Consider the following 19,678-nt stretch of genomic DNA (forward strand, 5'->3'; position numbering starts at 1 on the left):
GACCTGGGAGGGGCATCGGGTGAATGGAAACCTGTGAGTTTGACGGAGGCTGACATCACTTCCCCACCCCCCACTGCCCCTGGTTGGGCATGTGACGGGGTGGGGCTGGGGGTGGGGGTCAGTGGGGCAGCTATTTAAAGACCTGGCAAAGGCTCCGGCTCAGGTCCTCAGAGAAGCATCTGATGCAACTGAAGACAGGCTGTTCCACAGGCTCAAATAACTGCCCCAGGCCAGTGCACACAGCTCCTCCGAGGGGCAGGGCAGCTTCCCTGGGCCTGGGATAAGGCACTGCTTCAGCAGGCTCCAGAGCAAGGCTCTGTCCCAGTGCTTCCAATGCCCAGGCTGCTCCTGAAGGGGAGACATTAGGTCAGGACTTGTTCAATAAGCAGGGATCTGAGAGAGGGGCCTGCATAGGCCATAGGCAGAGCGGACGACTGGAAGGCCCTCTCCTTCCTCACCAGAACTGCCGGCGTGGCACCGGGCTCCTCTAGGAAAGTGGCAGAGGGCCCAGGCGCACCTCTACGGTGAAGTTATTCTTAGAGCTGCTTTGCCCAGAGCTCCCAGTTGTGGCAGCCTCCCTGAAGGGGAGACAGTAAGGACCTTTAGGACCAAGGACTGTTAAGCCAGCGTGGACACATCTACCTGTGGAGGCCTGGAGGGGAGGGCACGGGGTGTCTGTCATTGGCTGGCCATTCATGTGTGGACCTTTGTGATGAACAGCCCAGGCCCCGGAGAGAACAGGGTGCTGGGTGAGACATCCAGCATGTGTCCCACATAGGAGCTTGGGGTGGGTGAGCAGAAGTGCATAAGAAACAGTTCATTCTTTTTAAAAAAATTTCACTGGAGAATGTTTTTACTGAGAGAAAGAGGAGAGTCAGAGAGAGAGAGAGGTGTATCCATTAGCTGCCTCCTGTATGCACCCTGACCCCGACCAGGGCTTGAACCTGAAATCTTTTGGTGCAGGGGGATGACGCTGCGACCCAATGGAGCCACCCAGTTGGAGAAACAGGTTCGTGCTTAATAACTGTGTGCAGAACGTGGTCAAAGAACACACAAAATCAAAGGAACCTGGATGTCCCTGGTGCGCTGGTGCCAGATGCTGCCCATGGCAGACTGCCCAGATGGAAGTGATGCCACCTAATCTGGATCTCACCATGAGCCTAGCTTCCTGTTGCCCTTGCTTTTGCATTCCTCATGGACCCTCCCTGTCCCCTACCTCAAGACGTCAGCGGGTCTCCCTGGTATAGCCCTTCACCTGGCCACAGGCTCTGGGTGACTGATTTGGCCCTGCCTCATCTCTTCCACGCCCTCCAGTGCACCGGCACTGACCACTGTTACTGCACAGGGTGGGAGAACGTCCGGCCGGCGGCTACAAAATAAGTTGGCGTGACCCTGCCAAGGCAACCATAGGCAGGACTCGAAATTCGATAAATCTAAGAGCATTTTTCATATCAACACACATATTGTTATAAATATGCAATGGCCCTGTACTAAATGGTCATTGAACTTCTACCTGCCCTTTGGGCCATAGGCCCTTCCAGGTATCCTCCTGTCCTGCTGGAGGGGACAGGGCTTTCCTCCTCTTTGCTCCCAGAGGACAGCTCCCCCTTCCACATCTAAACATTCCTCTTCCCTCACCAGCCTGTGAGCCCTCGGAGGGCAGGGCCAATTTTCAACTGTGTGAGAATCATTTCTGGTGCTCCCATATACGTGTGTATCATGTCAGCTTTGCCAAGGGCTCCTCGGGCAGCTCCGGTGAGTCCGTGTCCTGAGCTGGCAGGGAGGGCACTTTGGAAGATGCAGGGTGTCAGGGCACAGCCAGACCTGACAGCAGATCCAGATAAATCACTGATGGCTGGATGGATTCAGAAGCCCAAATGACCACAAAGGTCACGAGAGAAGCAATAAGGCAACAGACTCTTTATTTAATATGGTTTAAAATACATCAAAATCAAGTCCCTGGCTGTTGTGAATACCAAAATGAGACCCCAACCAAAAAAAAAAAAAAGCTGTCAGCACAGCTTCGAACAAACCTGGGTGGCCAAGTGGGCCATAAGGGAAGCAGTTAAGGGACAGATGACAGCACCCCTCCCCTCGGAGGTGGGTACCCAGCTGTCCCTAGGGTGACCTTCTGTGCTGTGCAAGGTGGGAGGGCTGGAGCAGCTGGACAATCAGCTCAGCAGGCCTTGGCCTCCCCTAGACACCAGGGCAGCTCCAGGGGCCTCCTTGGCCAGCCCTCAGCAGGGCCACCAGTGGGGTAGAGAAGGGGAAATAACCATCTTTACAAACATAACATTCTCTTACAGAAAAAAGTGCCTGAGCTCAGCCCATGGTCCAAAAACCTCATGGAAAAGGAACAAAAGTGCTGCTGACACCTCTTAGAATCTGGTGTGCACGGAGCTCTCAGCTGGACAAGGTCTGAACACAAACTACTGTCAGCAGAGCCAAGTGCTCTGGGCTGTGAGCCTCGCCTGCTGCGGTCCCCTGGAGGAAAAGCTAGCAATCCAAGAAACCAACACAGCTCTGGGTCCTGGAACTGAGGTCAGGTGCGCGGGCCCTGCCCTAGTGAGGAAGGCCCTGGCCTTCAGCGGCCACAGCCCCTGCACTGGCCAGGCTCCCGGCTGGCAGAACCCGGTACCTGGGCTGACTTTGGAAAGCGGAGCAAGCAGAACAGCTGTAGTGATTACAATTTGGTCAATGGAGTTAGAGGAATGGGATCCCCACCTGCAGGCTGGCCAGGATGCCCAGAGCTGAGAACCAGGGTTCCACCCGCCCAGGGCCTGTTGTTTCTGACCTGGGAAGCCCAGCTGGGGCCACCTTGCTCACTGTAGCTCCACTTGGTTTCAGAGAGCTGTTGTGCTGAGTTCCCACCCCACCACACTGGGCTCCCTTCCCGCTAACCCCATGGGCTTTGAGGTAGGTGAAGTGAGGCAGGCCGTCATGTGGGCTGCTGCAGGTCTACCTGATCTTTAAAGGGGCGGGCAAAAGCTTCTACCTCCTCCCAGTGCTCCCACAGCCCAGCAAACCCTGTATGGGGCAGTTCTCAAGTACCTCAGCGGAGCAGGAGTGAGGGAGCCGTACTGGGACAGGAAGAGGCATGTTCAGGGACCTTTCTAGACACACCGTCAGAGGGAAAGACAGGACCTCGGTAACACTTCTCCACGGGAGAGCAGCATCTCGGCCGGGGACAGTAAACAGGCCCCCCACTCGCACTGGCTGCTGAGGGGCCTCAGGAAGTGAAACTCAGGAATGAGCAGGGAATACACTGAAGAGACCAGTGGGAACTATGGAGCAGAGAAGCAGTGTACCTTTCACTTGCCATCTCAGGTCAAAGTCAGAACACAAGTATTTAATAATCTTCATGAACCTATTTTATGAGGGATTTAAGGGCTGAAAGAATGGGCTAGTTGTGCAAGATGAAAGAACCTGTATGATAATGAGTTAGCTTTAAGAAAATACAGCAAGCATCAGCTCAACCGTTTTATCTACCTCGGTCTGCGGCTCTCTCGGCTACACTGAAGCCCAGCAGTTCTGCTTCCTGGTCCAAGACTTTGTTGTTCCAGAAAACTGCTCTGTATAGACATGGCCTAATACCTTAGGCAAGTTTGCAACCAGCAGAACTTTCAGAGTATAGAGGAACATGTAAGAGGAGGGGATTATGGGATATGGGAATATCTGCAGCCATTTTGTGGATTTCTTAGGGTCAGTCAATTCTCATTCTTACCCACTGTCAGATAAGAGCAGGGGCCCCCCACAGGAAGAAGTAGGATATTGAGGACACCTCAGCTTACTCCTTGGACAATAGAACTAGAACAAACCTCAAGGACTGCGCAGTGGGGGTGGGAGCAGGAAGCAGACAGACTCACAAAACCACCGCGAACAGCTGCTCCTGGGGCCGAGCAGCTGCTGCATGGAGGCGTGGTGGCCCTCCAGGACGGAAAGCCCTCTCCCTTCTCTCCTACAATCTGATTTCATCCAACAGGAAACCTAAGCACCAACAGGACAGAAGTGCCGGGCGGGTGGGGAGGGTGGTGGGGCACTGGAAGCCAGGAACCCAGGCACCACCGCCAGAGTGTTCCTCCTCCCTCCTCCGAACTCAACACAAACACCGTCATGTGCAACAAAAACGAAAAGCCTTCAGAAAGAATCCTCTGGGTGATCCCATCAATCGTTTGTGCAGGCGAGAGAGGCACCTGTGAATGATAAGGCTACTGAGAAGCGTCACCGGCCTGGTCCTGGCACTGACAGGGCAGGGGAAGCAGTGTGCCAAGGGCTCCCTACCAGCACATCATCCCGCACAGAAACGTTCTCCGGGGTCCTGGTCTGAGGCAGGAAAGTGGTTTGATCACCAGCTGAGCGCCCTGCCAAGGCTCTGTCTGGGGACCCCTTTCCTGGTTAAGAGAAGCAAATGAGCGTCCAGGGGAGCTAGGAGAGCCGGAGCTGCCACAGCCCTGCTAACAAGAGAGATACAGTCAGGCCTGGGTGTGTCACTTGTCATGATCCCTGAAGGGCAGGGAGGGGAGGGGTCTAAGCCTCACGCCAGGCAGGGAAATGTTCCAGTCACTGTCCTGCCAGGTCACTGAAGGTGGCTACAGATGACGACTCCGCTTTGACTCTTCAGCTCACAGAAGAGCCACTGACTTCATCTGTACACATCCGCTCCACATCCAATGCAAGACTATCTTACACTTACAGATATAAATGTACGAGGCCTTGCACACGTCAGATGTATGTGAAGCCGACCCACAAAATTCAGATGCCAGCCAGGTCAGAGCACCCTGGGCCTCAGCACTGGACTACTTAGCAGTGGGAGCCTTGCATGGGCCAGGCCTGGCTGGGCTGCTTGCTCCCTTCCCAGCATGCCCCTGGTGCCAGGCTCCCTAGGCGGTGGTGGAGGTGGGCTCCCGGGGCCCTGTTTGGCCTGATGCTTCTGTGCTCGGTGCTCCAGCGCAGCAGGGAGCTTCTGTGGCTCCTATAGGGCTGGGTGCTGGGCCCCCGGGCGCCCCGCCACCCTGCTCTTTGGAGGCAGTGGCGGCCTCTGGCCTTTGCTCAGGGCCGCTGTCAGTGAGGGGGCCCTGGCCACCGGCACTCAGGTCCTGTACCCTCTTGTTCAGATCGTTGCGCTCCGTCTGCAGCGCCCGGCACAGCTTCTCCAGCCGCTGGATTTTCACCTGCAGGCCCTCCAGCTCTTTGTCCCGGAGGGTTTTCTAGGGAGAGAAAGGGGGCCTTTCAGTGTCGTGCATCGATCCTCCACCTGCCACTGCCACTGGGCAGAAAACATTCACGCTCGAACAACACTGGGAACAGACTGGAGTCCAAAGCTGGCCCCTTTCAAGTAAATAGCCCTGGTTTGTGGCCAGACCCGGCTGTCAGTTGAAGGCAATGTGGTGTAAGGCAGGGGCATGGCTCAGAGACAATGTATTTCTCCATTTATCTACCAGAGACCTTGGCAAAGTACTTGGTTTTGCAGCTTATCTCCTGATCTGTCACTCTTGTCTGCTAACGTCAACCTCACAGACCTCGAGGGAAGGTTCAGTGTCCTGGCATAGCACAGACATTCCGCAGGTCTGGCTGCAGGAGCGGCCGAGTTCCTTTCCTCTCCTACATCTCCAGTCACAAATCAAATGATCAGGGCCACTCCACATACAAACTACACACATTGTTGGCACCATCTGTTTATCTTGTTCCTTATTCTTTTCTTCCATTTCTTCCCTTTGCTTCCATTGCGGGCCTATGACTGGGCTTACCACCTCCCCTGGGCAGAGCTAGCAGTGCCTTGGACTTGGACAGACGCACCCAGCCTCACCTCATGCCAGCTGCATCACTTCCTGCTAGAACTACAGAAAACGGCCCGATCCTGTCACTGCACACCCGCCCCTGGCTGCAGAGTGCACCAGCCCACCTCCTCAGCCATCTCCAGCAGGGCCTTGTTGCTGCTCTCCCACCGGGACCGGTACATGGTGGTTTCTTTCTCCAGCTTCTTGATCTTCTTAGTCATCTGGGTTAAATGACAGGAGAGCAAATGGTCAGAGCACAAGCTGTCTGCATTAGGTCCCCGAGGTGGGGCAACGGTCCCATGGAAGCAGGCAAGGCAGTTCAGGGCACAGCCAGTGCTGTCCGTGCCACCTTAGGACCTCAAGTGAAACGCCCATGCCAATAACAGGAAGCAGCAAGGCGGTCCCTTCTCCAGGACACACACAGACACTTCCTCAGAGGGAGGAAAGGGTGTGATTCCTGCCGACAGTCCCTCCCTTGGCCTCAGTCACACTGTTACTGCAGACAGCTCCCAGTGAGGCACCGCATTCTGAATGAAGCAGCTTGTGCCCCGGCAGCCATACCGGCCTGGCCAGTGTTACCTTTTCCATCTCCTGTTTGAACGTGGTGAACACCTCACTGCTTTTGGAAAGAGTGTTCTGGAACTCCTCGAACTTCTCCGTGTATAGGGCAAGCTGGGCAAGAGAGAAGCCCACAGTTAAAACCAAACTTCCCCAGAGGGCATTTCTGGTCCACACACTCAGACCCATGCTTGGCCTCTGACCCAACAATTCCCAGATCCCGTTTTCCTTTATGTAAGCCTAGAAAGTATAATAGGATTTGGGGTGACATTTTTAAAAAAAAGTTTATCTTCAAATGTTTCTTCCAGAATTACATATAATTTATAGAATTAAACCATCTGTCCCCATCCCCTCAAAAGCAGCACAAAAACTACTTCCAACTAGGAATGAAGTCTTCAAGCTCATCTAGCCACCTGGTCACCAACACACGTGCTGGGCAGGTCCAGAGAGAACAAAGACTCAGCAAGGTCATATGGCAGTCAAGGCAGCCCTAGAATGAGGGTCCCATTTCCCTCCCCCGGGACGGGCCCCAAGGAGACCTTGGAGGCACAGTCTCACCTGCTGCTTCAGGTGGGTCTCCTGCTGCTTCATCAGCTCACACATCCTCTGGGACTCCACCGCCTCTTTGAGGAGCTATTTCCAAGACAGGACAACAGACCTCATCAGAAGCCCCGAGGGGCTGTGTGTGTTTTTTGCCAAACACACCAGAACCCATTGAAGTGTCCTGCTCTCTGACTGGTATCTGAGGAAACAGTGCCCTGCTCTGGCCAGGCACCAACCTTTCCCATACAAACGTGACTCTGAGCTAAGCCAGTACCCAACCCACCTCTTCCCAGACCCCCCAAACCCAGAGCCTGAGCCTCACAAAATCCTTCTCCCGCTGGTGCCTCTCCTCGGCCTCCTTCAGCATCTCCTGGGCCTGCTGGAGCTTGGCGTCCACCAGCTGCTGCTGCAGGTCCTTGTGCTTGAAGACTTTGTCGATATGCTGCAGGGAAGGAGCGGGGAGGGCCCACCTGTTAGAGCTCCCTTTCCCTTTCTCAGAGGCCGGCCTAGTAGCTAGACTTCAGGGCTCCCTGCCCAGCCTCCATCTCAATCTGACGTGCCGGACTCCCACGTGTACCCAGGACATGGCCCCACGTCCCTGGAGAGTCTACTTCCCAACCTCACCTATTTCTCTCCCTCAGAGTCAGTCCTGGGTGAGCACGGGGGTTTATGGATGAAATCAGCTCCCAGGAGTAAATTAATAAATACTCGCATCTCCAGCCCCAAGGGAGATCAACCCATTGGCCGACAACCCTTACTTTTGTAGCCTGACTCCCTCGTAAGTGGGAAGAGCAAAAACGACACTTCTGCCAACACAACAGCTTAGCCCTATTGGCAGAGCTCTGCTCAACCTGTAAGTGAAGATCTGACATCCCAAGGAACAGCTGTCCTAACTGCGGGAGGAGCCCCGGGAACTGGACGGGTGAGAGAGCAGGGGAGACAGAGGCGATGGACTCCAGTGCTACAGAGGTAAAAAAGGGATGTAGGGGATTGTATGTTTTGAATGAGGAAGGGGACATGATGAATTCATTCTCTGGTGACCTGAAGTCCAGAGGCTCGGAGGGGGCAGGACGGCAGTGCCTGATTGACTGGGGGTGGGACCCATACCTCTACCTCTGCAGGCAGTACCAAATCTTATTTTGCCCTGGTGTGAAACAGGTGGGGGTGAGATGTGGGAGAGAGGGAAGAGTCCTCAGATTTTTGAAGTAGGTGCCTCACTCTGATGGCTCAGGAAGCCTCCATGTCTCAGTGCTGAAGGATAAGAACCAAATCAACTCTCTCAAACCACACACATCACAAGCAGCCTGGTTCCCAGAGGACAAAGTACAGGGAAAGATGGGGTGGGTCGGGGAAGCCCCTCTGCTCTGCGTACAATGGCTGTCACTGGCCAGAGAGCCAGGCGGGCAGGGTCGGGCCTATCCCAGCTGTCACCCACCACCGCACTCAGGGCCTCGGACGGGTCTGGTCTGGGACTGTAAGGGACCTGGCAGTGGAACGTGAACACCCAAGAGAGGGACTCTAGTGACAGAGCAGGAACCAGAGGACGTAGCCTTTACAGGGAATCACTGACCCCAGGTCTAGCTCATCCCCTGGGATTTCAAATTCTAAAAATTTCTGAAAACTGAAATTGTCAGAAGTTGGCAGACAAACTTGACCTGTACCTTTGTATAGCTAATTATAATGTAGGTGAGTATACTCAGGAATTACACTGCATAAATATGAACAGTCTGATCTGGGGGTGTTGCCACAGCAAGGTCCTGCCCAGGGGTGCTTTGTAACACACAGTACATGGACATAGCTCCAGTCTTAATACTTGGGACAATTCTAATTCTATAATACTAGAGGCCCGATACATGAAATTCATGCACAGGCTGCTGGTGGTGGTGGTGGTAGCCCCTCAGCCCAGCCTATACCCTCTCACAATCCAGGACTGCTGGCTCCCAACTGCTCGCCTGCCTGCTCACCTGATTGCCCCAAACCACTTCTGCCTGCCAGTCTGATCACCCCCTAACCACTCCCACGCCAGCCTGTTTGCCTCTAACTGACACCCCCCCCCCCCCGCCGCAGGCCTGGTTCCCCCAACTGTGCTCCCTTGCAGGTCTAGTCCCTTCCAACTGCCCTCCCCTGCTGGCCATCTTATGGTGGCAATCTTGTGTCCACATGGGGCAGCCATCTTTTGTGTTAAAGTGATGGTCAATCTGCATATTACTTTTATTAGATAGGATAGAAGCCTGGTGCATGGGTGGGGGCTGGCTGGTTTGCCCTGAAGGGTGTCCCAGATCAGCGTGGGGTTCCCTTGGGGCATGGGGAGGCCTGGGTGAGGGGACTTTGATGGTTTGCAGGCTGGCCATGCCCCTGGCAACCCAAGCAGAGACCCTGGTATCTGAGAATTATTTATCTTCTACAATTGAAACTTTGTAGCCTGGAGCAGAGCTAAGCCTTCTGCTTGCTCTGTGGCAGCAGCCATTTCTGCTGGGACTTATGTATCATCTATAATTGAAACTTTGTAGCCTTAAGCATAATTGAAACTTTGTAGCCTTAAGCGGAGGCCTGAGCCTGCCAGGGTGTGCAGAAAGCTTGGCTTCCTCAATCACCAGGGGCAACCCTAGTCTCCTGCTCTTTCCAGCTCTCTGACTGCCTCCATTTCTGTTTGGATTATCTATCTTCTATCATTGAAACTTTGTAGCCTTGAGTGGAGGCCTAGGTCGGCAAGGGCAGGCGGAAAGCTTGGCTTCCTCCATGCTGGGGAAACCCAAGCCTCCCTCCTGCTCTGTGGCCATAGCCATCTCGGTTGGGTTATTTGCATATTTACTCCTGATTGGCTGGTGGGTGTGACAGAATGCTGGTTAATTTGCATATTATTTTTATTTTTATTAGATAGGATTCCTGGCCCTACCATTTAGGAGATACTATGGACCTGTGGTCATGTGGTTGTCTGCCATTCTCTTTTCCTTACCTCAATTCCTTGTCTACATGAGGATATGCAACATCGTTCCCCACCCAAGGAAGGAAGAATTGGAAAATGGCCCCAGCCAGTTTTGCTCAGTGGATAGAGCCTCAGCCTGAGGATTGAAGGGTTCCTGGTTTGATTCTGATGAAGGGCACATGCCTAAATTACCACCAGCTCGACCCTCCAGTAGGGGGCGTGCAAGAGGCAGCCAATCAATGATTCTCTCACATCACTGATGTTTATAACCCTCTCTCCTTCTCCCTTCCTTTCTGAAACAAATCAATCAATGAATACTGAAAACTCTTAAAAAAAAAAATTGGAGAATGGAATGAAGCCTAAAAAGTGCTGTCCCAGTGCCTGCCACACACCCACAACCTCCCAATTCCCTGGCCAAGATCCTGTCCACAGCACCTCACCTCCTCTCGCAGCTCATACTGCTCAATCAGCTTCTTGAGCCTCTCGGCCAGCTCCATGTTCTCCTGGCGCAGCTTGGAATTGCGCTCGTTATGCTGCTCCATCTGTAGCTGAATGTCATTCAGCGTCACCTGGAAGTGCGAGGTCACCTCCTTGCGTTTCTCCTCCTCTTCCCGGGCCCGCTGCACGCCTTCTTCCTGGGCAGAGAAGTCAGACCCAGCTCCATCATCGATTGCACCTCAGCCAGCCTTGCAAGGCTCCCACCACCACCTCAACTAGTCCAGGATGGTCTCTATCAATAGTCCTCCCTGCTCTCAAAGTGATGGATAGCCAGGCTCTAAGATGTCAAGTACTGAGGACTCCTAATGGACCCTTCTGTATCTCAGGTGGCAACAAGTGAGAGCGCCTCTCCCTAGAAAAATGCAGGCATACTTGTTCAGAGCCATTCTAAAGAACTCTGGATATCCTGAAGCCTATTCTTCCCGACTTATAAAGTAGTCTCTTTTGTGTGTGTGTGTGTGAATTTTTAGAGAGGAAGGGAAACAGGGAGGGATGTGGGAGGGAAAGGGAAACATCGATTTGTTGTTCCACTTACTTATACATTCATTGGTTGCTTCTTATGTGTGTCCTGAGCAGAGATCAAACCCACAACCTTGGGGTGCTGGCACAGGCTCTAACTGGGTTACCTGGCCAGGGCCTTAAGTAGTCTTATTTTAATGTGCTTTCATCTTTGACAGCCATCCCCTCCCCACCCCACACCCACTTAACCATCAAGTAGTAAAGATTCAGTAATACCCAGGGTTGGCAAAGTTGTTCAGAATTAGGCACTCAGACACTGTTAGAGGGAAGGCAACCTGGGCAAAATCTATTAAAATTTGCACATGCAGTGACTCAGACATATCACTTCTGAGATCTATCCAATAGGCAAATTCTGTGTAATTAACCAGGGACATATGTAACAAGAATTTTCACTAACTCCAAATACTAAAGGACTGGTGCACAAATTCGCGCATGGGTAGGGTCCCCAGGTCTGGCCAGCGATCAGGACTGATCTGCAGGGTGACCAACCCACCGACAGGGTGATCAAGATCCCTTCCTTCCCCCGCACCCGCCTTGGCTGGCCTGTGGGCTGGGAGGAGTTCCTGAATTGAGCATCTGCCCCAGGTGGTCAGTGTGCACCATAGAAACTGGGCCTTCTGTCATTCGGTTGATTTGCATAATCGGCTTTTATTATATAAGATAACAGTAAAAAATTAGAAGCTACCCAAAAATACCTTAATGAGGACAGGAATAAAATGCTATATATCCATATAACAACACTGCTGAAAAGAATGAGACAGCTCTATGCATACTGACAGGGAGGAAAGATACAGCATTGTGTAAATGAAAATGGAATAGGATATGGAAAAATACGTGTATAATACTTTCATTTAAAAAACTGTATAAGATTTTCTTTGTTGACAGGAAAGTTAAAAGATTATACTTAAACTTACATATTAGTACGTTTACTTCCCAGTGGTTTCTGCTGGCCACTTGGGTTGAGGACAGTGAGTGACTATAACCTTTGACCTGTTATACTTTTATCATCTTATATCAAACATATCAAATTTGTAACGTTTTAAAAGACAAACTAAAAACGAGCAAAGCAAGCTGCAAAATACCATATATTTACTGATCCAAATTGTATGACCTGGAGGTCATAGCAGTGACCAGGCTTTAACCAGTGACCCCACCCTAGGCAGGACAGAACAAGGAGAAAGGTCGCACATTCCTGACTGACCAACACTGGGACAAGAGCTGCTGGTCGGCACTGGGCCCAGCTTACGTGGGGACCGTGATGGAGTTAAGAACTCCTGAAGGCCTGCACTCTGGGTTCTCTTTGCTTCTTAGCAAATGGTTCCAAGCAATTCTTGCTAACCAGGGCATCTGGGAAATCTGTTTCTCCACTGAAAACCAGTGCTAATTTTTAAGGGAAAAGCTGCCATCAAGTAGTAAAGATACGTGGAAGTTAAGGTGACCAGTTGTCCCTCTCCGGGGTCCCAGCCAGCCTACCTTGAGGGAGCGGTTGTGGCGCTGCAACTCGCGGCACAGGCTCTCGAGCTTGCTGCGGGCCAGGATGGCCTTGCTGTGCTCACCACGCAGGTGGTCCTTCTCCTGCACCAGCTGGCTCTGCTTCTTCTGCAGGAGCTTCATCTGCTTCTGGGAGTTCCGGTGCTCCTCCAGCTGGAGACAGGAGGGCAGGTAAGCACCCTGGGAGGCTCTTCCTATGGGGGTCCAGGGTCTCCTGAGCTGACCTAATCCTGGCCCTCTCCCTCTCCAGCCATAATAGTCCAGGATGGACACTGGGTGCTCCATTTGCTACTCACAATAACCCCTAGGGCCCCCGTACCGCAAGGATACAGAAATGGACACTCAGATAGGACAGAGGTACACAGCTAGCAGATCCACTTCTCTCCCAGCTCTCAGACCATTACATTACCCCAACTCTGGGGACACTCATGCCCTCAGATGAGATCACCTGCTGCTCCTCTTTGTCTTACACTTACAACACATCCAGATTCAGAGTAGTCACATTTCAATCGGTCAATATGCCATCTTTCAGAACTGTACCCACCTCCAAGATCTCATCCCAAGCTAGGACTACCACGTAAATTCCAAGCTCATTCTTTCCAATCCTTATCTGAGGTCTCAGGTCTACTACCCTACTGAACCTTCAAGCCTTTGAACCAACCACCCTTTCACTTTAAATAACCTCTTTCTCACTCAGCTGAAATTCCTTATGTCCTCAACTCTTCCCAGAAAAATTCCACTTTATTGACAGAAACTATGGAGGTAAAGGACCATGTTAAATGCCACCACAAAGCTAGAACAGGACAACTGGTCTGCAGTAAGTCAATGTTATGGGAAAGAGCAGGGCAGTAAGATAAAAACTGCTTTAAGGGGGGGAAAAGCCGTAAAACACAACGTAATAAATGGACTGCCTTTGGATCCTGATTTAATCAAACTGACATTTTTAAACAATTGGGGAATCTGACTATGGACTGGGTATTAGGAGAATATCGAATGATTAGTGTTGTTGCACTAGAATATATAATTTCTCAGACTGGAAGAGGGTGGCTGGGACTACACCCCCCCAGTCAGATGAGGAAAAGGCTGAGAGAAGTTGAACAGAAATTAAGCCACCCACCTGCCCTTGTACCCTCAACCCCATTCTGGGTAGCCTGCTGATGTTCCGAGGCAGAGAGGGTGCAAGGAGAAGGGGGAGAACTGACCAGTTCAGCATACTTCTTGCACAGAGCTGCCAGCTTCTCCTCGGGGGTACTCAGTGTGTTCAATGTCTGCATCAGTAATGTAATCTCCTTTCCTGCAAAGAACAGGGAACAAAGGCACGGACCACTTTTGGGAGTCCCCTACAGGCATGGGCCCACCTATCTTACTTTACATTTCTATTTGTTGAACTGGCTGCCTTATCTGCTACAATGTGTGCTTCATGAGGTCTGCAACCAACTCAATTCTGCCTACCAATGTAGCTCAGTGCTATCCCTAGAGCCCCTTGCTGAGGACATGCTCAACAAATACTTATTAAATGAATGACTGGCCCTAACCAGTTTGGCTCAGTGGATAGAGTGTCGGCCAGTGGACTGAAGGGTCTCGGATTCAATTCCAGTCAAGGGCACTGTATCTCGGTTGCAGGCTCCTCCCTGGAGCGCTGGTAAGGGCTCGTGCAGGAGGCAAACAATTGATGTGTTTCTTTCACATCGATGTTTCTCTCTGTCCTTCCCTCTCTTCTACTCTCCCTAAAAATCAATAGAAAAATATCCTCAGGTGAGGATTAGCAACCACAACAAAAACGAATGACTGAATCTCTGTGGAATCTCCTTGGTGAGCACCGGGAATGGGAGAAAAAACCAACTACTTGCTTTACCAACAGGTTTAAGAAAGGTGTTCCTGCCCGACCAGCATGGCTCTGTGGTTGAGTTTCAGCCTATGAAGCAGAATGTCATAGTTCGATTCACATACCCGGGTTGTGAGCCTGATCCCCAGTAAAGCGTATGCAGGGGGCAGCCGATCCATGATTCTCTCTCATCATTGATGTTTCTATCTCTGTCCTTCTCCCTTCCTCTCTGAAATCAATAAAGATATTAAATGTGTGTGTGTGTGTGTGTGTGTGATGTAAATTCAGTACTCCTGTTTCAGTGCAAGGAACTCCCTTCTGAAACAGGAAGAATGCAAAAAGGAACACGTTTCTTTGAGAATTATGAAACTCTTATCAACAGAAATAGCCAAACAAGAAACTTTAAAATGGATATACCTTCCAATAATTGATCCTAAGATTAAAAACAAACCAAAAAACTTTCCTTAAATTAGGATGACAGTTAGGGGTGAGTGGGTGGGTAAACGGGGAATAAATTATGGGTATAATACCATCCAACTTTGAGTCTTTAAAACACACTATCTCTCTACTTCCACCTTCACCCAAATTACTCTCCCCGCTGCCGGTGCCTGAGTCAGATCCTCGCTGCCTCCCTGGAGGCCGCGGTACCCAGCACAGCACTAGACTCTGCAATGGCAGCCCTGGCCTGGGAGGCTCCAGAAAGACTGCAAACCACGGGCACAGCAGGCCTAAGCCAACCCACAGACGGGTTTTGTTTGGCTCCCAGCATACCAACTGCCAACTGTTAAACAGCTAGAGATTGCACGTAACTCTGGTCGGGTTTTGCTGTTTGTTGTTTTAAAGGAAGGCAGTCTAGACTTAGCCTGTAGTTTTACATGCTGTCAACATGCTGAGACCCAGGTGGCAGTCAACCCTTGGAGGAAGTGGGCACTTTCTTGGCTAGCTTGGCTTATCTGAGTTTTCAACCCGGGTCTAGTCCAATTCTCCTACTGTAGAGAAGTGACAACGAAGGACCAAAAAGGAGAAGGGCCTTGCCCACGGTCTCACAGGTTAGAAACGGTGCTGGCTGGCACGGGAGTCCCCCCAGGTCTCTGCTCCCCATTTTCTCAGAGAGCGGGTTGGGTTTTGCTTTTCACTCGCTCCCAAGGCCAGAAGTCCCTGTGCAGTGAACAATGTGCACTCCTCTGTGCTCTGGCCCCAAAGCCCTGGCTAGGATTAACCTGGTGTGGTACACGGCACTGGGAAGGAGGGTTACTCTGAGTCCTAGCAGCGCAGGCTACCCCAGGAATGTCAGGTCCAAACTCTCCCCCCTCACCAGCCTCACAAGTGGTTGCCCTCTGCTCACCCAGACCCTTGGCTTTCTTCTTCTCCTGTGGCCTTCGGTGGTCTCGGTCTCCCACCTCATCACTTGCCCGGATCTCGTCCGTGCCTGGCTCCCCCTTGGAGGTCTTCTCACCGTTGACTACTGGGATCTCTGGCTCAGGCTCCCCGTTCCTGGAGGCATAGGTCCGGGACTTCTCCGCATCTTCGGGTTCGGCAGGCTCACCATGTGCCCCATCCTCGCCGGGGCCCCCCTGACTGTTGTCCACACAGTATGTGCTCAGGATGTCTTCCAACTGGCGGCTCAGCTCCTCAGAGACATCGCGGAGGGCTCCAGACTGAGAAGTTTTGGCTTGTGCTCCTACAGGAGGAAGAAGGGCAGAATGTGGAATAAGATGGTTATACCACTGGTCGGGATTTTTTCAGGCCCAAACTTACTGGTTTGGATTAAACGTTGCCTCATTTCTTTAAGCCTCAGCTTATTTACCTATAAAACGACATGAGTATTTCTCTTTTGTGAGTATGAAAGAAATCAGGTAAAGCATCCAGCACATAGCGATGGCATGTAGCAGGAGCTCAATGTCTAATCCACCCCCTTCTCCTCCTGGCGAAAATCACTTCTTGATAGTGAAAGAGTTCCAGAAATGCCTCCAATAGAAAGAGCAGCCGAGACTGGTTTGGCTCAGTGGATAGAGCGTCAGCTTGCAGACTGAAAGGTCCCGGGTTCGATTCCGGTCAAGGGCATGTACCTTGGTTGCGGGCACATCCCCAGTAGGGGTGTGTAAGAGGCAGCTGATCGATGATTCTCTCTCATCAATGTTTCTAACTCTCTATCCCTCTCTCTTCTTCTCTGTAAAAAATCAATAAAATATATTTTTAAAAAAGAAAAGAAAAAAGAAAGAGCAGTTACCCACGGGTACATGAGGCATTTCTAACCTGGACTTGCAAGTTCAGTGTCTCATTTGACTGCTCCCTATTTAATCCTGTCAGAGCCTTCTCTCAAGGGTTCTTTCTGTTCCTGTGCTTAAGAGTCCAAGGCTCTACCAACTCCCCAGGACACGGTGGGGACCGCACAGACTCAGCACTGTCCTCTCTCCTCCTAATTCCCTTCTTTCTGGGTAAACAGGGACCTCTACCTCCAGAAGCTAGGCTGGCGCACCACAGGCTCCTCCCCCTGCCCCCTGGAAAAGCGGAGCTGGCACACACCCTCCGTCTTCCTGGGAGTCTGGCTGGCGGAACCTTCAGCTTGTGCTGCGGCCTGGACTCCCTCTGGTCCGGCTCCCCCTTGCCCCGGGTTGCTTTTAGGGTTGGAAGTGTTGCCTGATGGCTTGGCGGCCCCATTCTTTTTGTCTTGATTCTTCATCGTGGGTTGCAATGGTAGGCGAGGAGCAGATCCTATAGAAACAAGCACATTGGCTATTTTTCCAAGACTTGGAAATTCTTCTTAGCCTGGATGAGAAATCCCAATGCCGGATGCACAAAGCTTCTAAAACAAACTGGCCGACCTTCCCCGGAGATAACCCACGGTTCCCTCCGTCTCCAAAGGGTCAGGGGCACCCGGTGTGCACAGGCGGGTTCCCGGGGCGCCGCTCCAGGAGCAGGGGAAGAAAGGCCTCCTGTCCCCCTGAAGTCTCTTCCCGCTACACCGCGGCCCCTCGGGCTCCGCCGAGCGCCGGATCGGATCCCGGCGCTGACTGACGTGGCGGGACGCTAGATCCCCGGTCTCTCCCCCGCCTCCCGGGCCCCACATGGGCCTCCCGCCACCCCCCGCGCGCGCCGCCACCCACGCCCCGCGAGCGGCCCGCTCTCCGCCGCCGCGCACGCGCAGAGGGAGGCCTCGGCCCTGCCCTCCGGCCCGCGATCTCGCGCGGAACCTGCGGGATCTTTCTCACTGACCGACGGCGCTCAGGTCTGCGGACCCTCCGACCGCCTCCTCCCTCCGGCCGCCTCGGCGCGGACCCCTCGGCCAACGTCCTCACGGCTTCGCCCGCAGCGGCCTCGCACCGGAAACCCGGGTAACCGCTGCCGGCTGGCCGCCTGCGCTCCGCAGCCAATCACTAGCCGGCTCACGCGCGGGGCTTGCTGGGAAAGATGAAGCGCGGCGGCCTCAGAGGCGGGCGAACTGGGAAGGCGGGGGAGGGAAAAGACTACACGTCCCTCCATGCACCCGGGGTGACCCTCAACTCCCAGCATGCAATGGGAAGGGCTTTAGTTCTAGGAACCAGAGACTCAGGAGGTCCGAAAGGAGCTAGTCATTCTGCACAAAGGCCCCCCCCCCCCCCGCCAAGCTAGTTTCTCTCGCTCAGAAGCTATGATTCAGCCCCAAAAGCCTTTCACCTTTCTTGCACGCTTCCAACAACACTTCTCCCATGCTATGAACATGTATGACCGTCTGGGAACTGAAGACGAAGGACAAATTCCTGGGCTGGGAGCCAGGAGACTTCTTTTATTGCAGTCCCAACTTCGTCATGCATTTGCTACGTGACTGGCATTCTTTTCTCTCCTCAGGACTCAATTTCCATATTCAGGTGGAAGCTTTCAGTAACAACAATAGTTCTCTGAGTGCTTATGATGTGCTTTATAATATGTGTATGTTTGTATATATATACATACATATATATACATTCACAAATACACACACACACACACACACACACACACACACACTAGAGGCCCAGTACACGAAATTTGTGCACAAGGGGGGGTGTGTGTGTGTTCCTCAGCCCAACCCCAATCTGGGACCCCTTGAGGGATGTCCAACTGCCATTTGGGATTGGGCCTAAACGGGCAGTCGGACATTCCTCTCACAATCCAGGACTGCTGGCTCCCAACTGCTCACCTGCCTGATTGCCCCTAACTGCTTCTTCCTGCCAGCCTGATCACCCCCTAACCACTCCCCTGCCAGCCTGTTTGCTCCTAACTGCCTTCCCCTGCAGGCCTGGGTCCCTCCCAACTACTCTTCCCTGCAGGCTTGCTCACTCTCAACTAACCTCCTCTGTCGGCTTGGTCACCCCTAACTGCCCTCCCCTGCAGGCTTGATTGCCCCCAACTGCCTTCCCTTGAAGGTCTGGTCCCTCTCAACTGCCTTCCCATGCTGGCCATCTTGTGGTGGTCATCTTGTGTCCACATGAGGGCAGGATCTTTGACCACATGGGGGCAGCCATCTTGTGTTGGAGTGATGGTCAATCTGCATATTACTCTTTTATTAGATAGGATAGAGGCCTGGTGCATGGGTGGGGACCAACTGACTTGCCCTGAAGGATGTCCTGGATCAGGGTGGGGATTCCCTTGGGGCATGGGGTGGCCTGGGCGAGGGAACTGTGGTGGTTTGCAGGCCAGCCATGCCCCCTGGCACCCAAGTGGAGGCCCTGGTATCTGGGGTTTATTTATCTTCTACAATTGAAACTTTGTAGCCTGGAGCCATTTCTGTTGGAATTTATGTATCTTCTATAATTGAAACTTTGTAGCCTTAAGCGGAGGCCTAGGCCAGCCAGGGTGTGTGGAAAACTTGGCTTCTTCCATTACCAGGGGCAACCCTAGTCTTCTGCTCTTTCCAGCTCCGTGGCTGCTGCCATTTCTGTTTGGATTATCTATCTTCTATCATTGAAACTTTGTAGCATTGAGTGGAGGCCTAGGCCAAGGGCAGGCAGAAAGCTTGGCTTCCTCCATTGCCAGGGAAACCCAAGCCTCCCTCCTGCTCTCTGTAGCTATACCCATCTTGGTTGCGTTTATTTGCATATTTGCTCCGGATTGGCTGGTGGGTGTGGCTTGTGGGTATAGCAGTGATTAATTTGCATATTGCTCTTTTAATGGATAGGATATATATATGTAGTTGATTTCAAAGAGGAATGGAGAGGGAGAGAAATAGAAATACCAATGATGAGAGAGGATTATTGTATCATTGATTGGCTGCCTCCTGCACATCCCCTACTGAGGATCAAGCCTGCAACCCAGGCATGTGCCCTTGACCAGAATCAAATCTGGACCCTTCAGTCCCTGGCCAATGCTCTATAGATGTTTCTGTATTTTCACTCACCCTTCTTCTCCCTCTAAAAATCAATTTTAAAAAACTTTATAAAATAACTTGTGAAAGTAGGTTATATTTTTTTTTCTCTGCCTATTACCAGCATGAGTCACTCTGCGGAAGGAGTTGAGGAGACCCTGCAAGAAGTTTATTTTTAAAATATACATTTTGATTTTCTTTTCACAGAGAGGGAGGGA

General features: G+C 52.2%; 1 protein-coding gene across 2 annotated transcripts; it reads right to left on the reverse strand.

The window, feature by feature from the left end:
• Nucleotides 1-1,903: 1,903 nt before the first annotated feature.
• Nucleotides 1,904-17,503, reverse strand: TXLNA (taxilin alpha). 2 transcript variants are annotated; one of them, XM_084873079.1, is made up of 11 exons: nucleotides 17,354-17,503; nucleotides 16,664-16,852; nucleotides 15,483-15,818; nucleotides 13,515-13,606; nucleotides 12,295-12,465; nucleotides 10,245-10,439; nucleotides 7,201-7,320; nucleotides 6,894-6,968; nucleotides 6,357-6,449; nucleotides 5,903-5,998; nucleotides 1,904-5,207 (listed from the first exon to the last, which is right to left on the reverse strand). In XM_084873079.1, the coding sequence occupies exons 2-11, from the start codon at nucleotides 16,818-16,820 to the stop codon at nucleotides 4,881-4,883; spliced, it is 1,662 nt and encodes a 553-aa protein (XP_084729205.1). In that variant the 5' UTR covers nucleotides 16,821-16,852; nucleotides 17,354-17,503; the 3' UTR covers nucleotides 1,904-4,880. The 2 variants fall into 2 exon arrangements, with proteins under 2 accessions (XP_084729205.1, XP_084729206.1); XM_084873080.1 differs by lacking the exon at nucleotides 17,354-17,503 and adding an exon at nucleotides 16,963-17,206.
• Between the last annotated feature and the right edge of the window lie 2,175 nt (nucleotides 17,504-19,678).

Source organism: Pipistrellus hanaki (assembly GCF_964339955.1).
Source record: "Pipistrellus hanaki genome assembly, chromosome: 2".
Taxonomy (NCBI): domain Eukaryota; kingdom Metazoa; phylum Chordata; class Mammalia; order Chiroptera; family Vespertilionidae; genus Pipistrellus; species Pipistrellus hanaki.

Bases quoted from the DNA above. Each gene is read 5' to 3' on its own strand.
- TXLNA (XM_084873079.1), bottom strand. From the start codon at position 16,820: ATGAAGAATCAAGACAAAAAGAATGGGGCCGCCAAGCCATCAGGCAAC. The intron at 15,819-16,663 runs GTGTGTGCCAGC...TTCCTCCTGTAG, and splicing joins GACTCCCAGGAAGACGGAGG to GAGCACAAGCCAAAACTTCT. The intron at 5,999-6,356 runs GTAACACTGGCC...CATTTAACCCAG, and splicing joins TCAAACAGGAGATGGAAAAG to ATGACTAAGAAGATCAAGAA.